Raw genomic sequence first — 19,629 nt, 5'->3', positions numbered from 1 at the left:
TTTATACCTTCAAGATTGTTATTATCTTTTGATTTTGTAATATCTGGGACGAAAATCTTGTATTTGTTCAACAATAAAGATATTGTGTTAAGCATGTAATCAAATTGGTGAACCATTTAATGTATTTAATGTATGTGTCATTTTATTTGTGCATTTTATTTTATTTGTTTTCTTTGTGATGTTTAATTTTTTTGGAATTTATTCAATTATTTAACAATTTGATTCAAAGAAAGTAAAAGTTGCGGATAAATTGAGGAAGGATAGAAGAAGCAGAAGAATTGAAAAAAAAATTGTCCTACAATATTTCAGATGGAAGCTACAAGTAGAAGTTAGACTTTGGAAGTTTCTTGGATTTAGAAACTTTCAGCCAAATATAATTTGTAGGTATAAAGTTAGACTTTGTAATCTTTGTCATCCTCTCTCATATTGTGCCAAAATGAGATATTTGGAACAAGGTATGGATATCCACCACAAGATAAAGGAAGGAAAATTTATTAGATGTTGTAGCTATAGGTGCCTTGGTAGATGTGTATGCAAAAGGTGGAAGCATAGACAAGGCATCTAAAGTGTTTGATAGAATGCCTCGAAGCCCATTATTCTAATGGAACACTCTGATTGTGAGATATTAATAAAATGGGCTTGTTTAAAAGGCTTTAGAAACTTCCAACCAAGTGCAATTGGCAAGTTTAAAGGCATACTCTACAACCTCATAGCTCTCAACTCTTGCAAACACATCCTCACTATCTCCTCCTCCTCCATTATTATTCCAAACATGCAACCTTAGTTGTCTCATTGAAAGCCAACCTTTTAACATTACCCCAAAACCATGTAGTACAAAAATCAAATCAAAACCATAGAACTATTCTACTAATTCTTTTTCAATTATTTTCTTTCAACTGTTAGAATTATTTTTATGCTTTTTCAATATGAATTACTATAAATTGCTGAATATCAAAGTTATAGTTCCACAAATCTTAGATAATTGTTGACCAAAAATCTAGATAATTATTTTTCTTGTATTTTAATTATATCTATTTTTAATTTCCAAGACTTCATCGAATGATGTTTATTTTTCCCATGGTTCTTTGAATCAATTTGTTTCTCTTCAAAAAAATTCTTTTAATGTTGGATTGATTAAATATACATCTCAAATTGAGGCAAGATGATAGATCCAAAAGAGCTTAAGAAATTATTAAGCTCTAAGGGTTTGTGGAGTTGCAAATTTCAAGCACATCTTCACAATTATATCTATTTTATTCTATGGCTTTGCAGGTCTATAGGATAATAAAGTATGTAGATTGTAACTTAGTCTCTTGATAGTTACAAACAAATGGTCGTAACCAACCTTGTGCTTTTCTTCTAGAAGGCCACAAAATATAATACATCAAGATATAAGACATTGCAAGGACTTGTACACCAATCCTACACATACTTTCAAATTTGGTAATCTCATTCTCTGCTTCTAGAACTTGTAGCCCTACTATTGCAATGTAAATCTTGAAGGCGACGCAACTTACAAATTTTTAGGTTATGTTATTCTCCTCATTCCCTAGTGTTGAAGTTATTTGAAATGCATATAATCTATACATCCATATGATGTGTACATAGTACATACTTTTTTTTATCCTCACTTTAGATAGTATATTTGATGAAATATCTATGTTTGTGTACCATTTTCCCTACACACACACCTCCAACACATTCAAACTATATCATTCTTCATACAAGCAACAACTTTGCTTCTTTCCTCATAGAACCGAGACCTCATTTCACAAGTCATGCACACTAAAACCCAACCTTGCGAAAGGTGGCAATACAAGGAAACCAAGGGCATTTAAAAAAATGTGCATGTGAATAAATATTTTATATTTTATTTTGAACTTCACTCTTATTCAATCTTATTTCCATTTTCTCAACATTGTTTCACTTTCAACAAAGCCTAGTTACATGGCGAATCCATTATAAATTATGTACAAGATCCCACCTCTTATAGATTCCCATCAATAGAAATTTTATCTCTATTCACCTTTTCAGTTCATGATCTTCTTCATCTAATCTTGTTTTGGATGGAATCTCCCATTTTATTTCAACACATTTCAAAGCCTCAACAATGCTTTTTGTCTCTAGTGGCTCACTACTTTAGAAGAATTTTAGTTTCTACATAGTTTAAAAGCTCCATTTTTAACCATTGACATTTTTTTCAAATCAAATAGACCACACATGGTGTGAGGATTTGTTAGAGCAATAATTTAAGTTCGTATTGGTTGATATTGCTATCTTGGTGTATTATAAGTCTTTTCATGATCAAGGCATGGATAATTGAGATATTTGTAGAAATAAATAAGGTGATACACATGACAAGAACTCATGTGTTGTGAGCCTTGTTAGCTCAACAATCTTATGATGTTACGACAGTGATCACACAAATAGGTTAGTTTTTGTAGTGGGCCCTAGTAAACCTTAAAATGAGTTTAGCAACTTGAAAGGTAGTGATAACATAGTAACTATGTGCTACCACCAAGGTGTGATGTTACAATAGCGAGTCAAGGTGATAGATCCAAAAGAGAAAAATAAATTATTAAGTTCTAAGGGTTTGTTGAGTTGGATATTTCAAGCACATCCTCACAATTATATATCTATTTTTCTCTTTGTCTTTGTAAGTCTATAGGATATATTTATTTTTATCCTCACTTTAGAGAGTATATTTGATGACATATCTATGTTTGTTTACCATTTCCTCTACACACACACACACACACACCTCAAACTCTACTTCTTTCCTCATAGAATTAAGACCTCATTCTACAAATCATGCACACGAACACCAAAAAATACAAAAGGTGATAGTATAAGGAAACCAAGGGCATTTAAAAAATATACATGTGAATAAATAAGAATTTTTGAACTCCTTGCTTATTCAAGCTTATTTTCGATTTCTCAATATTGTTTCACTTTCAACAAAACCCAATTACATGATGAATCCATTATAAATTATATACAAGCTCCCATCTATTATAGATTCCCATGAATGGACATTATCTCTATATTCACCCTTTTGGGTCATGATCTTCTTCATTTAATCTCGTTTCAGATGGAATCTCCCATTTTATTTCAACACATTCTATTGTTCCAAAGCCTCAATAATGTTTGTTGCGTCTAGTGGCTCACTACTTTAGAATAATTTCAATTTCTACGTAGTTTAAATGATTTTATTTTAATTTTTACTATTGACTTATTTTTAAATCAACTAACCACACATGGTTTGAGGATTTGTTAGACCAATAATTTAAGAAATTTTGTTATTGGTTGATATTGCTATCTTGGCGTATTATAAGTCTTTCCCTCATTAAGGCATGAGTGATTGAGATGTTTTGTATAATTAAATGAGGTGATACACATGGCAAGAACTCATTTGTTGTGAGCTTTGTTAGCCTAACGAGCTTATGATGTTACAATAGTGGTCAAGCAAATAGGTTGGTATTTGTAGTGGACCCTAGTAAATCTTAAAATGAGTTTAACAAAGAAAGGTAGTGATAACATAGTAACTATGTGCTACCACCATGTAAGGATTTAGAGAGGTTAGCATGGAAACAATTTTTTATCATGCCATTGACTAATTTTGACACATCATCAATGATAGGGTCATCTTTTGGAATATCATGTTTATAGTGCACAAATGCGTCATTGCTATGGTACGTTTGGAATTCATTTCTTTATCCACTAAATTTCTTCAAGGGATCATCCTAATGTTTGAAAATAGAGGTTCTCATCAAGTTCACAAAAGAGTGGGGAGGTGTCCATTTTCCTTTCATTATGATTTTGAGTTCCAACTACTAGAAGTGGCTTTCATACTACCCCAATTTCTTAAGAAATATATTTTCCATTCCTTGCATGTTATCTTTTTAAAGTCATTCACTATGACTAAGCTAGGCATGATGTCCATCATTGATGAAATATGGATGTCAAATTTGACTTGGGATGGTCTTATATAGAGGTAGATCTTGGTATAGCATTAGCAAAATAAACCACATGCATCCATCGTCAAGCCTTCAAAGAATTACATTATGTTCATCTAGTTTAGTGAATTGAAACTATTTATGAATGTGCCAATTGACCCTTCATAATTGTCTAGTAAGAGAAAACTAAATATATCAATGAACATTTCTCTTGGTTGTGCCCATTTCATTTGTTCTTCTCTAGTGCTATTTATTAGTTGCACATTCAATTTAATATTTTCTATTATATATTCTATTTCTTTAACTTGGTAGTTTCAAATATTGAAAATCTACATGGTCATGCCCATTTTTCATGGAAGTATTCTCTTTAATATGAACGAGCTATATGAAAATTTTAATTTAGTGATAAATCTCTTGGTGAATCTCCTAGTAGTTTATTTTTTATTTTAAGAAAACTCTTCTCCTTTCTCTCTATAGATCTAATCTTCGTTTAGCTTCTAAAATCCTAGAGACACCTCTTCAACATACCCATTGCACGACAAGATGCAATTGCTAGTTTTTTATTAAAGGAAAATCAAGTTTTGAAGGGACCTAAAACCCTTTACAATCAAATTTTGAAAGGATCTGGAACCCACAACCAGAAAGTTGTCCAGCCTGAAAGTACGGACAACCAAGGAAAAAAGACTGCAAAAAGAACAACTTGCAACCATTCACACAATGTTGCAAAAAGAATAGCTTGCAGCCAGCAAAAAACCAGCTCCCAAACAAGAACCATCATGATTTATATTTCGAGCTAGTCTTGTGGGAGCGGAGAGTCATGTCAAAAGAGGGCTTAAAGAACTTAGCTTTCTTGCCCTTGACAGAAATCCAACCCTCTTCCACTTGCGCTGCCATGTCATGCCACCCCAACACATCATTATTCTATGAGAGAAAGCCAACAAACATAGACTTAGAAATCCCTGTTGGCTTGGCTTTATCAGAAAGGCCACCAGAAATAGAAATCCCTGCTAACTTGGCTATATCAAAAAGGCCACCGGAATTAATGGCCAAAGTATTATCTCCAGAAATAACATCCTGAAGCCCATTCACTCTCACAATTGCTAGTTTTAACAAACAAGTATCCCTAATTTTTGTTGAACAAATGAAGAAGAAGAATAAGAAGAAGAAGAAGAAGAAGAAGAAGAGGAGGAGGAGGAGGAGGAAGAGGAAGAAGAAGATTTTAATAGATTGCTTGATCGAACCAACTTTTGCAATTCCATCCTTTTTTTATGCAATGTGATGATGAGTGCCCCCAACATCTCAACAGTCCCCTTGCTAAATAAATTATACCGGGAGCTAGCTATCAAGATATGTGCATATTTGTCCCTACTATCTTTGAAGTCATGATACTCTAAAATGAAATGTTTTTTAGTTTCCACATTCTCGAAAGTGCAAAAAGTACACACTCTTTCTTCCCAAACTTCTTTTGGTTTTTTTCAATGCCTAGTTTTACAATGAAGATGATGAGAGTTAGTTTTCAATTGAGCAATAAGGAAGAGGAAGAGGAAGAGGAAGAGGAAGAAGAAGAAGAAGAAGAAGAAGAAGAAGAGGATTTTAATAGACTGCTTGATCGAACCAACTTTTGCGATTCCATCATTTTTTTATGCAATGTGATGATGAGTTCCCCTAACATCTCAACAGTCCCCTTGCTAAATAAATTATACCGAGAGCTAGCTATCAAGATATGTGCATATTTGTCCCTAGTATCTTTGAAGTCATGATACTCTAAAATGGAATGTTTTTTAGTTTCCACATTCTCGAAAGTGCAAAAAGTACACACTCTTTCTTCCCAAACTTCTTTTGGTTTTTTTCAATGCCTAGTTTTACAACAAAGATTATGAGAGTTAGTTCTTAATTGAGCAATAAGGATTTTGGCTCTCCACAAAATATTAGTCCCTATGTACGCTTTTTAATGACAGTCAAAAGTGGGATTGAACTCATTGACATAATATTTTTTCTTTCTCCCTAATTCTTTACCCCAAACACACTTGTGAAACTTATCTGGATAATAAAAAGCTTTTATCTCTTTGCTAGTCATGGGGCACATATTCAAATAAATATTCCATTTACTCATCTACATGTTGTTTTGTTACATCCAAGTCTTTTTTCTCTTGTATAATATGTCATTGGAAATAATATTAGGCCATCTACCTTATTTCATTTGCTTAATTTTTTTTAAATAACTTAAGAGATGCACCACAACAATTGCTTCGACAGGAGCAACCCCAATTTCACTCAACATGATAGCAAAAGGAATAGTGCTTTTAATTTCGAATTGGCTTCTAATCAAATGATACTGAAACTGCTCAACTTGCTTTCACTATGAATCTGAAATACTACTAGCCCACAATTCACAACCATAAAGTATTATTGGGAGCACTAAAAACCCAAAAAGTGTTTGGATAGTTTTCCAATCCCAAAGCTCTGCCTATCTACATCTATTTTGAAGAGCATACAATGCTTTCTAGCCACCTAAAGTTCTCTTCTTTCTACGCCAGTCCCCCAAAAAATGTTTGTTAAAGTCAATCTCTAAATATTTGTAATCAATAACTTCTTCAAAGATATTACCTTCAAAGGAGAACTTATGCTGGTTTTGTTTTCTTCTATTAGAGAAAACTATGACTTTCGTTTTCTTGATATTGAATTGCATCCCCACCACTTTGCAAAATTGCTCAAGGACATATAAGTGCTCTTGTAGACCAAGAGTTAATCTAGCAATCAAAATGAGGTCATCTACATAAAGCAAAAGTTTGATCACAAACTCACCTAAATGGATACCATCACCATCTTGCAAATTTAACCACTCTTCCAACTTATGAATATATAAGCCAAAGATGATAGAAAATAGAGGGCACCCTTGCTTGACCCCAATATCATTCCTAAAACTCTCTAGAATGCCATTATGAGGTTCCGATTTTGACTTCAACCTCTTCATAGAGCGATGCAAAGGAAACCCAAGTTTTTTTTCCATGTCAAAGCTTATCCCCATACCAACCGTAAAAAGATTACAGTTGTTTATCCGAAAAAGGCAACTAAACAATTGGACGAAACCCTGGTGTAAGCTGGCGGGCGGGTGTAAATTTTGTCACCGGCTTTTTAAAGCGCTTTTTTTTCCTTTAAAGATTTTTTCGTTACATATGCTCGTTCAGAATTCAGATTGCTTAGATGCAAAGTAACACTAAATGTTTCCTTAACATACTCTGTGTACGTTATTATCGTATTGGGCATTTTCTTCTGAGCTCCATTTCAGAATAAGTTAAAAAAGGATCGTATTGTGATCATCGTCTCCCGAAAAGAATAATGGTGAACGATACGGAGCCTGCAAAATTAATTCTCCCTTTCCTGCAGAGAGCTGATGAACTTCAGAAGCATGAACCTCTCGTCGCCTATTACTGTGAGTATTTGTTAATCTGATCTCAACATTACTGCACCGGGAATAGAACTCTGAATTATCTTTTTATTAATCACAAGTTCTGCAATTGAAAAAAAATTACTAGGGTTTGTGTGAATTTTTTTGAAGGCCGTTTATATGCAATGGAACGAGGGTTGAAGATCCCTGCAAAGGAACGAACCAAAACAACCAGCGCTCTGCTGGTTTCCTTGATGAAGCAGCTGGAAAAGGTACACGCTTATTTATCCAACCCTTATTTAATTTGACCCAATAAGAGACAACATAAACTATTAGCGGAGGAAACAAAATAAAATTAAAACAAGACACAAATATTTTAAAATCGGTGAATACAATTGTGGATTTCTATATTTTCTAACCCTAGTTTGTAGGGAATCCCTGCTTTGCAGTTGAATCTGATACAAATTATAGAGTTAGAATTTAATGTTTTTCATTTATTCATATAACGCTCATGAATCGATCAACAGGTTAATGAAAATATTTATATTGTTTTCCATTCAACTTTTTGATTCCATGCAAATCATTCTCCATGCACAGTTTTCTAATGGTTCTTTCATCAAATGGAAATATAATCTTGAGCCACGAGGGTATGGAAATAACTTATTCCATATCCCTAATATGAAACAGTGTTGCGATAAACTTTGCAAACAGAAAGAATTCTTCACTTCCCAACTTTTCCAGATTGTTGGAGCATTCAACTATAGCTTTGCATGTGTGATCTTCTGGTGGCTTCAGGTGCTCATGATTTTTACGGATTAGATTGTCCTGCGGACAATTATGTGTATTCTAATTGGCTGAAGTATTAAACAAATATTTCAAGTTGCGACCTAGTTTTGAACATGAGGATTTGTAACTTGTTGGGAATGTAACAACCACTAATCTAAAGAAAACAGTGATCTATTTTATTGATTCAAATATGAGTTTGCAACAAACTTACAACTTCAGCTGAAAAGGAAATTAACTACGTATCTAACTGCTTTTCATCAAAATATGAAACTAACTAATTCAACTAAAAAGTAGTTAAATTATATTTGAGTAGTTAAAAAGAACATACTTCATTGCTAAAAACAAGAAAGAGAATTCAATAAATAATTTTATTTTTCAAAGTAAAAGATAAAAGGTTAGAGATTACAATCATTAAGCTTTCCTTTTGATTTCTTTGTAACAAGCCTCAGCATAGTCTAGAAGAGGGAGGGCATCATCAAGGGCTTTTTCACCCAACCATAGACCTGACATTCTCCCGTATACCTTCCAACTGGAAGAGGCCCTACCCTTCACGAGGGTAGTAGACTAAGGACTAGACCTAGTTGCCATCTTGCCATCTGAGCCTGGTTTTTAGAACCTACACAAACCCAGTCGGTCACAAACTATAGATACCCCTTAACTTGTATGACCATCTGACTAGTAGGCGTATCTGGTTCTTGTGAATTGACAGTCGCATGCTTTAAGTAGTGCCACCTTGGGCAAGATTTTGTTTAACATGCACACAAGTGCTGTCAGACTTCACCACCCTTACTCAACTTGTTCACACTGGAATGCATATAGGTTTCTCAACAATAGGTACAACGACCCACAATATTACCAACAAATTATGAAGGTATGTTTGCTGTTGCGCCGAAAGCTTGAGCTATCAACACCCGCTACAAACGCCAGACTTACCCAGATCCACGGGAGGTAGTTAAGCCATGTCGCGAACCTCGAAGGAGGTGCTGATCACCAAGTCAACAATCTCCCCCTCAACACCGACTGAGGGTTTCGCACTGACGGAATGAAAGAGACTTCCCGGGATTCGAACCCGTGACCCAGGGCTTTGATACCAATTGAAGATATGTTTGCCGTTGCGCCAAAAGCTCGAGCTATCAACGCCCACTACAAATGCCAGACTTATCCAGATCCATGGGAGGCGGTTAAGCCATGTCGCGAACCCCGAAGAAGGTGCTGACCACCAAGTCAACAAACTAACCTTTAGTTTCTTAACAGCTGTCATAAACAATCTATATGACCTTTAAGGAAAAATGACACATATAGTACAGCCTTTGCTGTAAATCCAATTCATACTGACCCACGGTCAACAAAGGTTCTGCTAAATACATCTCAATTGAAATAGAGAATCGGTTCCCATTGAGTCACTTTTAAACTAAAGAACAGTTCATTAATAATCAGACTAGGCATCTTCATCTTTATACCTTAAGACCTGCACCTATTTAATGATGAGATTCCCTCATTGGTCTTACGACTTGATTTAAAGGTTGATCAGAAACTCAATTCAATGTTTTACTAAAGATGCACTCAAGCATTCAGCTGAACAATACGTAAACAAAGATGATCCGCATAGCGGTTGTATATATTCTCTTTGATTAAGTTTTAATTAATATAGAGACCACCAATTCACTGCTCTGTCATACCATTAACAGGGTATACGGACAAATATTCATTTTGCTCTCAGACGACCTTTTAAAAGGTGGAATAATCTCAAAACAATAAACTATTCGTGATTAAACACATTAAAATATTCTAATCATTATTGACAAAATGCTGGATCAGAATTGATACTTTCGTATCCATCTTAGACTGAAAGAAATTTGACATGCTTGAGTTGCGGCTAAGGTGATAAAGGATGTTCCCTCTTGATAGATAGTCTACCACCACACTAGAGCAGAGTTCCATGATGTTCACAACATAGATTTCCTCAGACTTAAGCCGAAAGTCTATTGCTACGTGCTCAAGAAAGGTATGAAAATGAAAGATTGCAGTGATAGTAGATGAATTTCGCTTAACAAAAAGGAGCCATCAAGCAAGAATGAGAGCACGGAAGATCGAACCCCCTCTCCATGATAATGCCTTCACTATATTGATTGCAAAGTCCACAAAAGAAACCGCCCATGCAAAATGTCTACCATCTTGCTTTTTTTTTTTTTGATTGGTAATTGTTTCAATATATTAATTATCAAAAAGGAAATTTACATAATATGTTTCAAGTTTGAAAATTAAAATTCACAGAGTCGTCTACTGCTTGAACATCTAGCCCTATACACCATATTCTATACACTATGCTTTACAAAATAGGCTCTATACCAATCTATATTGTAAAATAACAAAATTAATAAACTCATCAATTTGGAAGCACTATTCTTGCTCCACAATGCGCTTCCCACGATCCTTTATCGCCTTTGTTTCCACCATTTCACCGGTTCCTGTGCTCTAATCTGCGCAGTCGAAGATGAACCACCCTGCAAGAGACGTTGCCGTTTCGGACTGAAAGACCGGGCCACACTTCCTTTTTGGAGGAGTAGTCTCCTCCACTTGCCCCTGGCACTACTCCTCCACTTGCCCCTGGCTTTCAGCTCTCAGCATCCACTTTGCTACTTCATCTCTCACCATTTTTGTCTCCCGAGCCTTAAGAAAGTCTTTTATCCCTTGCAACCCAATTTGGCTCGAATCCCATCTCACTTCTTTGTTTCCATTTGCACTCCATGGTAGGAAAGGTCAAAGGGGAGGGATGAACTTACCGACATGTAACCAGTCTCCCCTCAGGCATACAAACCCTTCTCCTTGTCGAGCCATTCCAATTAGGTTCGCCAAACCTCAACACCAATCCTCCACACAACTGTGCATAAGCCAAAAAACTGATTCACTCAGCTCATACTCTAAACACTAAGCTAGGAATAGCGAAGCAATATCAATGTTGGTTCGATATCGATACTCTGCTTTCAAATATTCCTCCGCTAAGACAATTTTCACCCTGCATATGAATGTCGGCTCAGAGATTTTAAGAACATGGATGAGATGCTCATCAATGATCCTACCCCAGAATGCCACCATGGGCTTGATGGTTGCAAGGAGAAGTTCGCTTGCATCGTGCCACCTTCCTTCACAAGCTAACTTCAAAGATCTTCTATGCAAAGGCAAATTTTGCTTTACTTGGCGCCTAATCTCACAATAAACACTCAGTCCATCCACATCAGTGATAAAAGCTTCGCCAACCTGTCATTTGCCATTTTATAAATGCAGCTGGAAATTCACACGCCATCTCTACACTCTGTGTGTACGATGTAACTATTGTAAATTGGAAACCTTCCATTTTGCACGTAGGAAATCTAACTCCTCACAATTTTCTAGCGAGGAAATCTCTATCACCAACCATGCATATCTATCTCAACTTGGTTGCAATCTCTCATGCCTCCTGCTCATCCAATCTGTGCGTGCAACAATCAATAAGCCAACCTTGAATTTCTTCCCAAGGCCGTTTGCACGCTGTAAAGGTCATGTCAACTTCCAAACAGCATCATGGCCACCAAGCATCAGATACACTTAGTGCAGATTTCAAACTCTATCTGTCAAATTCATTTAATGCTCTTAAGCCAACTTGCATCGTCCTCATCAACCATAATGGATAATTATATCCGATCAAATTTGAAATTATGTTTACTCAGCCACGTCCTACACTCTCTCATCGGCCCCATCAGACCACTTAGCTTCGTCAACTTGGAGTGTAAAGGCCATGTTGGCTTGCTTGTCAGCTTCGGTATTACCCTCCCTAAGCACATGCGAAATCTTAAATTTATTGAAACTAAGGAGATAATGATCTGAATGATCTTATCTAACTTCCAATTATCTGCCTGCCCTTTCGAAATTGCCCTTACCATAATCTATGATTCCCCTTCAAGGTGGAGGTTATTCACATTCAATTTTCTTGCTATCCAAACAGCTATGAGAGCTGCATATGCTTCTACTTCGTTATTGGAGCCCCATCCTAATCTTTGACTACAACTCGCTATGATTCTTCCGTTGTGATCTCTTGCCACATAGCCTACGCCCGAAGGACCTGGATTACCTTTCACAGTACCATCAAAGTTCACCTTGATCCATTCATGTTCAGGCAGTATCCATTTTGTTCCCCTTACTTCCTTATGCAAAGGATTAACCCTTTTAGGCCCATTAACAGGCAAAATGTCTACCATCTTGATCAATGGTTACTAGCCAGGAAGACCTGAGAGGTGGTGGGGAGAGACAGTAACCTCTCCACCCCACTTCTCATTGAATTAATAAGCAATGCTTTGGCTTACTTAGCCGATATCATATTTCCATAAAATAATTAGAACATAATGAAATTATATATGTAAATATCAAGGTTGCATGGGTACTCGTACCGGAGACTCGGACGTGTCTCCTGCACCGGAAACTTTGTTGGAAACATCTCCACAGAGAGGAGACTTCTCACTAACATATCCGCCCATCTCCCACCGTCTCCAAGCCAAACAAAAAAAAAGGAAACCTTAAAATGTTAAAAAAAACAAAACACAGGAAACAAAATAATCAAAATGTAGTACAAATGGAAAAAAAACAATGCTCAAAACAAATGCAGGTCACAAGGATTTCTTAAAACGTTGCAACAACCATTACTAAATTATTATATTAAATTTAATGTCATTATATTTAATGTTCAATGTCATTATATTTTCAGAATTTCTATAAATTATTAAATTATATTTAAAAGAAATTTGCGTCTCCAAGTACCCACGTCTCCTATTTTGAAAAAATAGCCGTACCAGTACCAGCACCAATCTCCAAAGTCTCCAAGTACCCCCGTACCCGTGCAACCTTGGTAAATATACATTCACGTATGAGTTATATTTCATACTTACATCCAATATATACATGTATTTATACGTATATCATTTCATAATGATTTGGATGTATGTATACATATACACATTATGTATAAGTATGTAAGTATGCTATATATGCTCATACATATAGTTAATATGGATATCCATTAGATAATCAACAACAACTCAATTTAAATATTCTTAAATTTATTAAGGTTAAGAAAAACAATACACACACAACTCACAAAGACAATAAAAGGATAAGACCGACCACCTAAAGGCCAAGGTGATGACCAACTACTAACAACTTATCCTAATTCTCAAGGCTCAAGGGCAAGTTCGGTCTCTTCCGAAGTCTGCAATCCTCTCCTTGATGATGCTCTCCCTCCCTCCTGAGGGCATTGCTTATCTTGTATCCACTTGGTTACATGGAAATGGTTAGACCAATCTTATCTTCTCATGAATCATATATATATAGAGAGAAAAGATAGTCATTGCCAAAATAATCATTCTTGTCTAACTACCAATTTATTCTTAAAATTACTTATCCACATATGGAAATAATAAAATATCAATGTTTGGCCATACACATTTTTTTTTTTCTAAGCAAACTGCTACCTAGGGGTAGCTACTGCCTACCATTATATTGAACAGAGGAAATGATTACATATCAAGCACAAAGGGAGAACAGCAAGGTCCTTGTAGCCTGTATTACCTCTTGAGATCTCTTGATTTGTCCAGATGAGAACAGGCTCTTGTTTACAGACATTACACTATCATATGTCTCCATGTTGTTGCTTCCAATGCCGTCACGCATCACCTTGATAGTACCATATTTATGTCCATTCTCCAGCACCTCTTCCACAGTAAATGCATCCGCAACCAGTCCAGTATGGGCAATCGGGTTCAGATTCTCCAACACTCCAAGTGCACCGTCCCTAAGTCCCAGTACCACCAATCTCCTGATCGCATGTTCTGCATCACCATGGTCGCCTGTTGTCCTTACAATGGTGTATATAAATCGTTCCAGAAGAGCAGCATTATGCGAGTGTGCGCCCGATAACACTTGATCCCCTAAGATCTTCTTGACAACATCCTCCTCGACATTGCCATCCATGACAAAGATGCCTTTCAGTTGTTCTTCCACAGAGCTGTAGCTGCAATTACAGTCGCAATTCCGAATCGAAACATATTCAGAAGAATCAGAACCCATCACTATGCCTTGTCTAAGAAATGAGCCTATCATTCTTTATATCTCTGTGCTTAGTGAACGGCCATACACACAATTGCATCATTCAAAATAAAACCATTGTTGAAAGAGGGGGATGTAACAGAGAAGCTTTCAGTTTCAGCCAAATGATATCCACTGATTTTAAAATCTCAATAGCTAGACGATACTAGTGTTGTATGAATGCTGGGTGAGGATAATGGCAGGTTTTTTACTCTAGTTATAGCCTCAAAATCCTCTGTAGAAATTATACAACACAAAGTTACACAAATGATGTAGGCTTAGTTTGGTGGATAAAAGGTTGATAAACTTGGGCAAGACTGATTGAATATGCATAAAATACGGGTTTCTGGTGTGAGACAGAGTGATTGCCATTTGTAACTACAGTATTATCTTCACAGGTGTACCATAACTACAGTTTCATATACCTGGCAGGAAAGTTTGGTACTTAAGTAAAAGTGAGTATGCTTTGCATATCATCATTTGAGGCTCAAAGAACAGTTACAAGAAAAGTGCAGTAAGTACAATTGCTGTGTAGTTATTGATTGATTTTACCAATATGCTGTGTCTTGTAATTTTCTTTTTGCCTCAAAAACCATTATTTACTTGAAGCTTCCTTTGTATGCCTAGCTCATGTATCATAAAGGAATGAGTATAAGATAAGTGCAGTATAAATAAGGTGTGCTTTCTGGATAGGTTTTTGTATACATGCAATTGGTTTTTGCATAAACAGGAAGGATCATGATTAGGTGAAATAAATAGAAAGGAACAACCCTTTTAAGTGGAACACCACAGGCTGGAAACATAGTAGGGAGAGGAAGCTGAGTAATTTCAGTTTATGTGACCTGAACTGGACCAGCTTGTGAACCCAAAAATCTTGTGCTAAAACTGATGACTGAAGATGGGAAAGGAGAAGAGTAATTGAGAGTCTTGGAATTTTTTCAGCATTTGGAGACAATGCTGGCTTATTCTTTTTCTTATCTCCACGAAGAGGTTTCCCACACTGAGTTTTACTTCAGTTTAGTTCTTGCACCTCCATTAGTTTGTGATGCTGTTACTCCATTTTTTTGGATTTGATTTTTTGTTTTTTCAACTTTTTTCATGTTCAACTTGAATTTAGTTTTTATTTCTGAAGTGGTTTGTTAACTGCTTCCAAGCACATTAACACCCAGGCTTTGAGTGAAATCTTGGACAAATGTGGCAGATCAGACCGCTGGGTCTCATGAGGAGCATAAAGTACAGGAGGCACTTAACATCTAGGGTGAACACTTCATTTGCAAGGAAAACAATGCTAGAGAAACAATCAACTTCTCATGAGACCAACTTACAAACTGTATCTTGCATCAGAATTAGAAGATATATTTCATTAAGGATTTTATAGTATAGTTGAAAGGTCCCCAAATTGAAAAATAAACTCTTGCAACATCTGAAGTAGTAAGTAGCTAATAAAAACCTTGAAATTATGTCAAACAATTAACTGAAACCACCCAATATGCCCAACTGAAACTACCTTTAGGCCCATAAAAATGTTGGCCTGATGTATGCTTATATTCATCCCCAATGTGTCCTGTCCCAGGGATGGAAAATATTTGATGGAAAACATTAGGGATATATTCCTATTGGTAAAAATTAATATCTGGGCTCGTTCTATATTGGTCTGAACTAGCACCCATTGTTTTAAAAATTAAAAGATCTGGCTGCTTCTTGTTAAAAGGTATATTGTTTTTTCTAATCTATGTACAAAAGGGTTACAGGTTAGATCATAAAGGTAATTGCCTTTCGAAGATTTTTCTAACCTGGTATTACCAGTCTCATGACAGCCCCTGTGATTTCAAAATTTAATGTTAGATAAAGTATATTGAAGCTACTTGTAAAAATTAAATGTACATTGATATCTTGTATTGTTTACTGAGGACCGATTCAAGTTTATAAACATCTTTTCAATAGAAATATAGTAATTTCTGGTGTTGTGTTCTTAGAATTTGTTTCTGGTTTTGATTTGTAGGATAAAAAGTCTTTGACATTGGGTCCTGAAGACAATCTTTATGTGGAGGGATTTGCTTCAAACGTTTTTGCAAAGGCTGACAAACAAGACAGAGCTGGAAGGGCAGACTTGTATGACCATTCAAACCTTTTGAATCAGATTTACCAATGCATATTGTAGTTCTTATCAGTTAAAAACTTAAAATGTTTTTGATAGTTGTCAGAATGTTCAATTTAATGACACATCAGTATATAAACTACTTCCCTTTGAATTAGCTGTGAAACCAAAACTTGCTTTAGATAGTTAATACGACCATGATATGTAAAGGACCAATGTGGAATTTCAAAAGAACTGGTCTTGGCATTTGACAACATTCTATGTGTATTTCAGAACAACTGCAAAGACTTTTTATGCAGCAAGTATATTTTTTGAAATACTCAGCCAGTTTGGTGAAGTACAACCAGAAGTGAGTTGTTCTTTCCTTGTGCTTATAGTTTACCTTCATAATTGTTTATATTAGGTTCTCTCCTGGGCTGATTACTATACTTTGATAGAAGTAGAGATTATCTTTTATTCTTGCATTCAACTTTTGATGGTTTCAGTCCTTAGCCTCACTTTTTACTGCAAGTATCCTTTTCATCAGATTTTATTCTCTTAGACTTCAATTATTATCAATTTAGACTGCAGATTATGACCAAATTTTATTTTTTAATATTACATTGAAGAGGTTCTCTGATTCACAATGCTTTTTGCAGATTGAGCAGAAACAGAAATATGCAATCTGGAAGGCTGCAGATATTCGTAAAGCAATAAAAGAAGGAAGGAGACCAGAACCAGGCCCTCCTGTTGGGGATCAAGATCTGTCAGGACCTGTGGATTCAGCATGGGAGGGAAACGTACGTACATTGAAGTTAACGTTTTCCCTAATTTTCTTATCAATTTGGAAACTAAATTTTTAGGAGCATTAAAATAAGATAAACGAAGAGGACCTGATGCCTCTGGATTTCCTGAATGTATAGATTTCCAAATTAGTGGGAAATGAATGCTTCTTGTTCTCAGTATATATTTTTTTATTTTTTGGCATCTTTTAAGGTTTCTAGCTAAACTGGAGATATAGGCATATGATGCCTCATGAGCACTATTTACAAATATTATTTTCTTGGTTTTGTCCTACTGTCATATGATGCCTATCTTGAGTGCCCATAAACATTATTTGGTTTTTGTTCTATTGTCAAACTTGGATATCATTTTCCCTGTATTATTGTTATTCTTGGATCTGCTTTTGTTGAAGGTTGCACATTAAGCTTCATTAGAAGCTTTTAAACGTCATAGCGTAGAGTGGATGACATTTACTTATTTTTTATATTAATTGTGAACTTTTTTGCTTGTCAGAGTCCTCCAGGACAGTTAAGACAAGAAAATTCTCAGGTAAGCCAGTCAAAAGCTTTTGCAAGGTCAGTGCCAGATGAAGGAACAAAACCAGAACCTTCGTCACAGCTTCCAAGAAATGTTCAATATTATTCTGCAGATGAGATGGAACCACCTCCATCCTTTTCTGGACCAGATTATCAGAGAGTGGGCTCTCATTCTCAGGCCCCAAATTCTCAGGCAAGCCAGTCAAAAGCTTTTGCAAGTTCAGTACCAGATGGAGGAACAAAACCAGAACCTTCGTCACAGTTTCCAAGAAATGTTCAACATTATTCTGCAGATACGATGGAACCACCTCCATCCTTTTCCGGACCAGATTATCAGGGAGTGGACTCTTATTCTCAGGCCCCACAAGACTTTTCTCATAGCCACCCAACTGTCCAATCCTCATCCTACTATGCTGTGCAAGGAAGACCTCAAGATGCCTCTGGTGGTCAATTGGGTGCAGGGTATTCGTTCTCTCCATCACACGACACTATGAATGTTTCCCAGCCTCATAACTCAAATTATCAATCTTATTCAACAATACATGAAGGAAATTTTGATTCTCAACCCGTGAGCCATATCTCATACCCTTCCAATCCATCATATTATCAAAATGTAAATGGAAATGATTCTAGTTCAATCCCTTATCATGTAAATTCCTCTCCAAATCCAGAATTCGAATCAAATTTGCAGTACAATTCTGTCACTGGTATAAATGCAGCATATGTCGAGTCAACTTCACTTGAGCGTGCCCCTAGTGTGCCAGCATTTGCCCCAGCAGCTGCGTATTCTTATGACAGCAGTTACCAGCCGCCTCCTGAAAAAATAGCTGAGGCACATAAAGCAGCAAGATTTGCAGTTGGAGCACTTGCATTTGATGATGTACCCACTGCCGTTGAACATCTGAAACGCTCACTGGAATTGTTGACACTTCCATCAACTAGACAGTAAGCCGAGCAGTATTTTATGTGGGTTATTGCCATTTCCAAATTTATAGTAAGTTTGGTTTGTTCATAGCGTGGAATATATATTAATGTATTATGTAAAAATATCACTGTGCATTTAAGAGTAATCCACCTTTAGTTTGTCCAGACTGCCTTGTGCATACATTTATATTTAAGGGGATATTTTTTCTTTTTTTCTTGTTGATTTTGTTTTTCTTTCTAATTTTTAATTCATTAATAAGTATTCCCAAAATTTTGACATGGATGTAGAGAAGTTGAGACTATTATGTATTTGAGTTTCCAGCCACCTCCTGAAAAAAATTCTGAGGCACATAAAGCAGCAAGGTTTGCAGACTTGCATTTTATGATGTACCCACAGCAGTTGATCATCTTAAGCGCTCACTGGAGTTGTTGACGCTTCCATCAACTAGCCTGTAAGCCTAGCATTATTTTATGTGGGTTATTGCCATTTCCAATTTATAGTAAGTTTGGGTTGTCCTAGCGTGGAATATGTATTAATATGTCATGTAAAAATTTCACTTTGCATTTCAGAGTAATCTACCTTTGGTGTGTCCAGACTCCAGATTGCCTTCTGCATGCATTTATATTTTAAAGGGGTTAATTTTCTTTTTTTCTTCTTGTTGATTTTGTTTTTCTTTCTATTTTTTTAATTCATTAATAAGCATTCCCAAAATTTTGACATGGATTTGGAGAACTTGAGACTATTATGTATTTAATTTACTTGCACCAGTCAGCTATTTGAAAGGCATTTGAATGAAAATCAATCGTACCATGATGCCATATGAATGCCATAACATAAGAAGTCTTGCCATTTGACATTTCGAGCAGATTTCATCTTCCCTTTACAATTCGTTTGTTTAAGTAAGATTGTTGGCTGATCAAGATTTATTTTAATTTTTAATTAACATTTCTGAAGCTTAATCACAAATGATATTGTTCATGCAATCAGTTCAAATTTCTCTGGTAATCAATGCCGAATTAGAATGGATATACTATTTTGTTACTTCGTTACCAATTGAAATGACT

General features: G+C 35.8%; 1 protein-coding gene across 2 annotated transcripts; it reads left to right on the top strand.

The window, feature by feature from the left end:
* Positions 1-6,903: 6,903 nt before the first annotated feature.
* LOC131041813 (protein HOMOLOG OF MAMMALIAN LYST-INTERACTING PROTEIN 5) lies at positions 6,904-19,288 on the top strand. 2 transcript variants are annotated; one of them, XM_057975030.2, is made up of 7 exons: positions 6,904-7,389; positions 7,516-7,616; positions 16,247-16,356; positions 16,616-16,691; positions 16,981-17,121; positions 17,618-18,634; positions 18,853-19,288. In XM_057975030.2, the coding sequence occupies exons 1-6, from the start codon at positions 7,296-7,298 to the stop codon at positions 18,587-18,589; spliced, it is 1,494 nt and encodes a 497-aa protein (XP_057831013.2). In that variant the 5' UTR covers positions 6,904-7,295; the 3' UTR covers positions 18,590-18,634; positions 18,853-19,288. The 2 variants fall into 2 exon arrangements, with proteins under 2 accessions (XP_057831013.2, XP_057831012.2); XM_057975029.2 differs by lacking the exon at positions 18,853-19,288 and having other exon boundaries at positions 17,618-18,777.
* Positions 19,289-19,629: the final 341 nt, after the last annotated feature.

The sequence above is a fragment of the Cryptomeria japonica genome, chromosome 7, assembly GCF_030272615.1.
Source record: "Cryptomeria japonica chromosome 7, Sugi_1.0, whole genome shotgun sequence".
NCBI classification, from domain to species: Eukaryota; Viridiplantae; Streptophyta; class Pinopsida; order Cupressales; family Cupressaceae; genus Cryptomeria; species Cryptomeria japonica.
The sequence above is the reverse complement of the archived record's forward strand: the minus strand, read 5'-3'. Positions and strand labels throughout refer to the sequence as shown.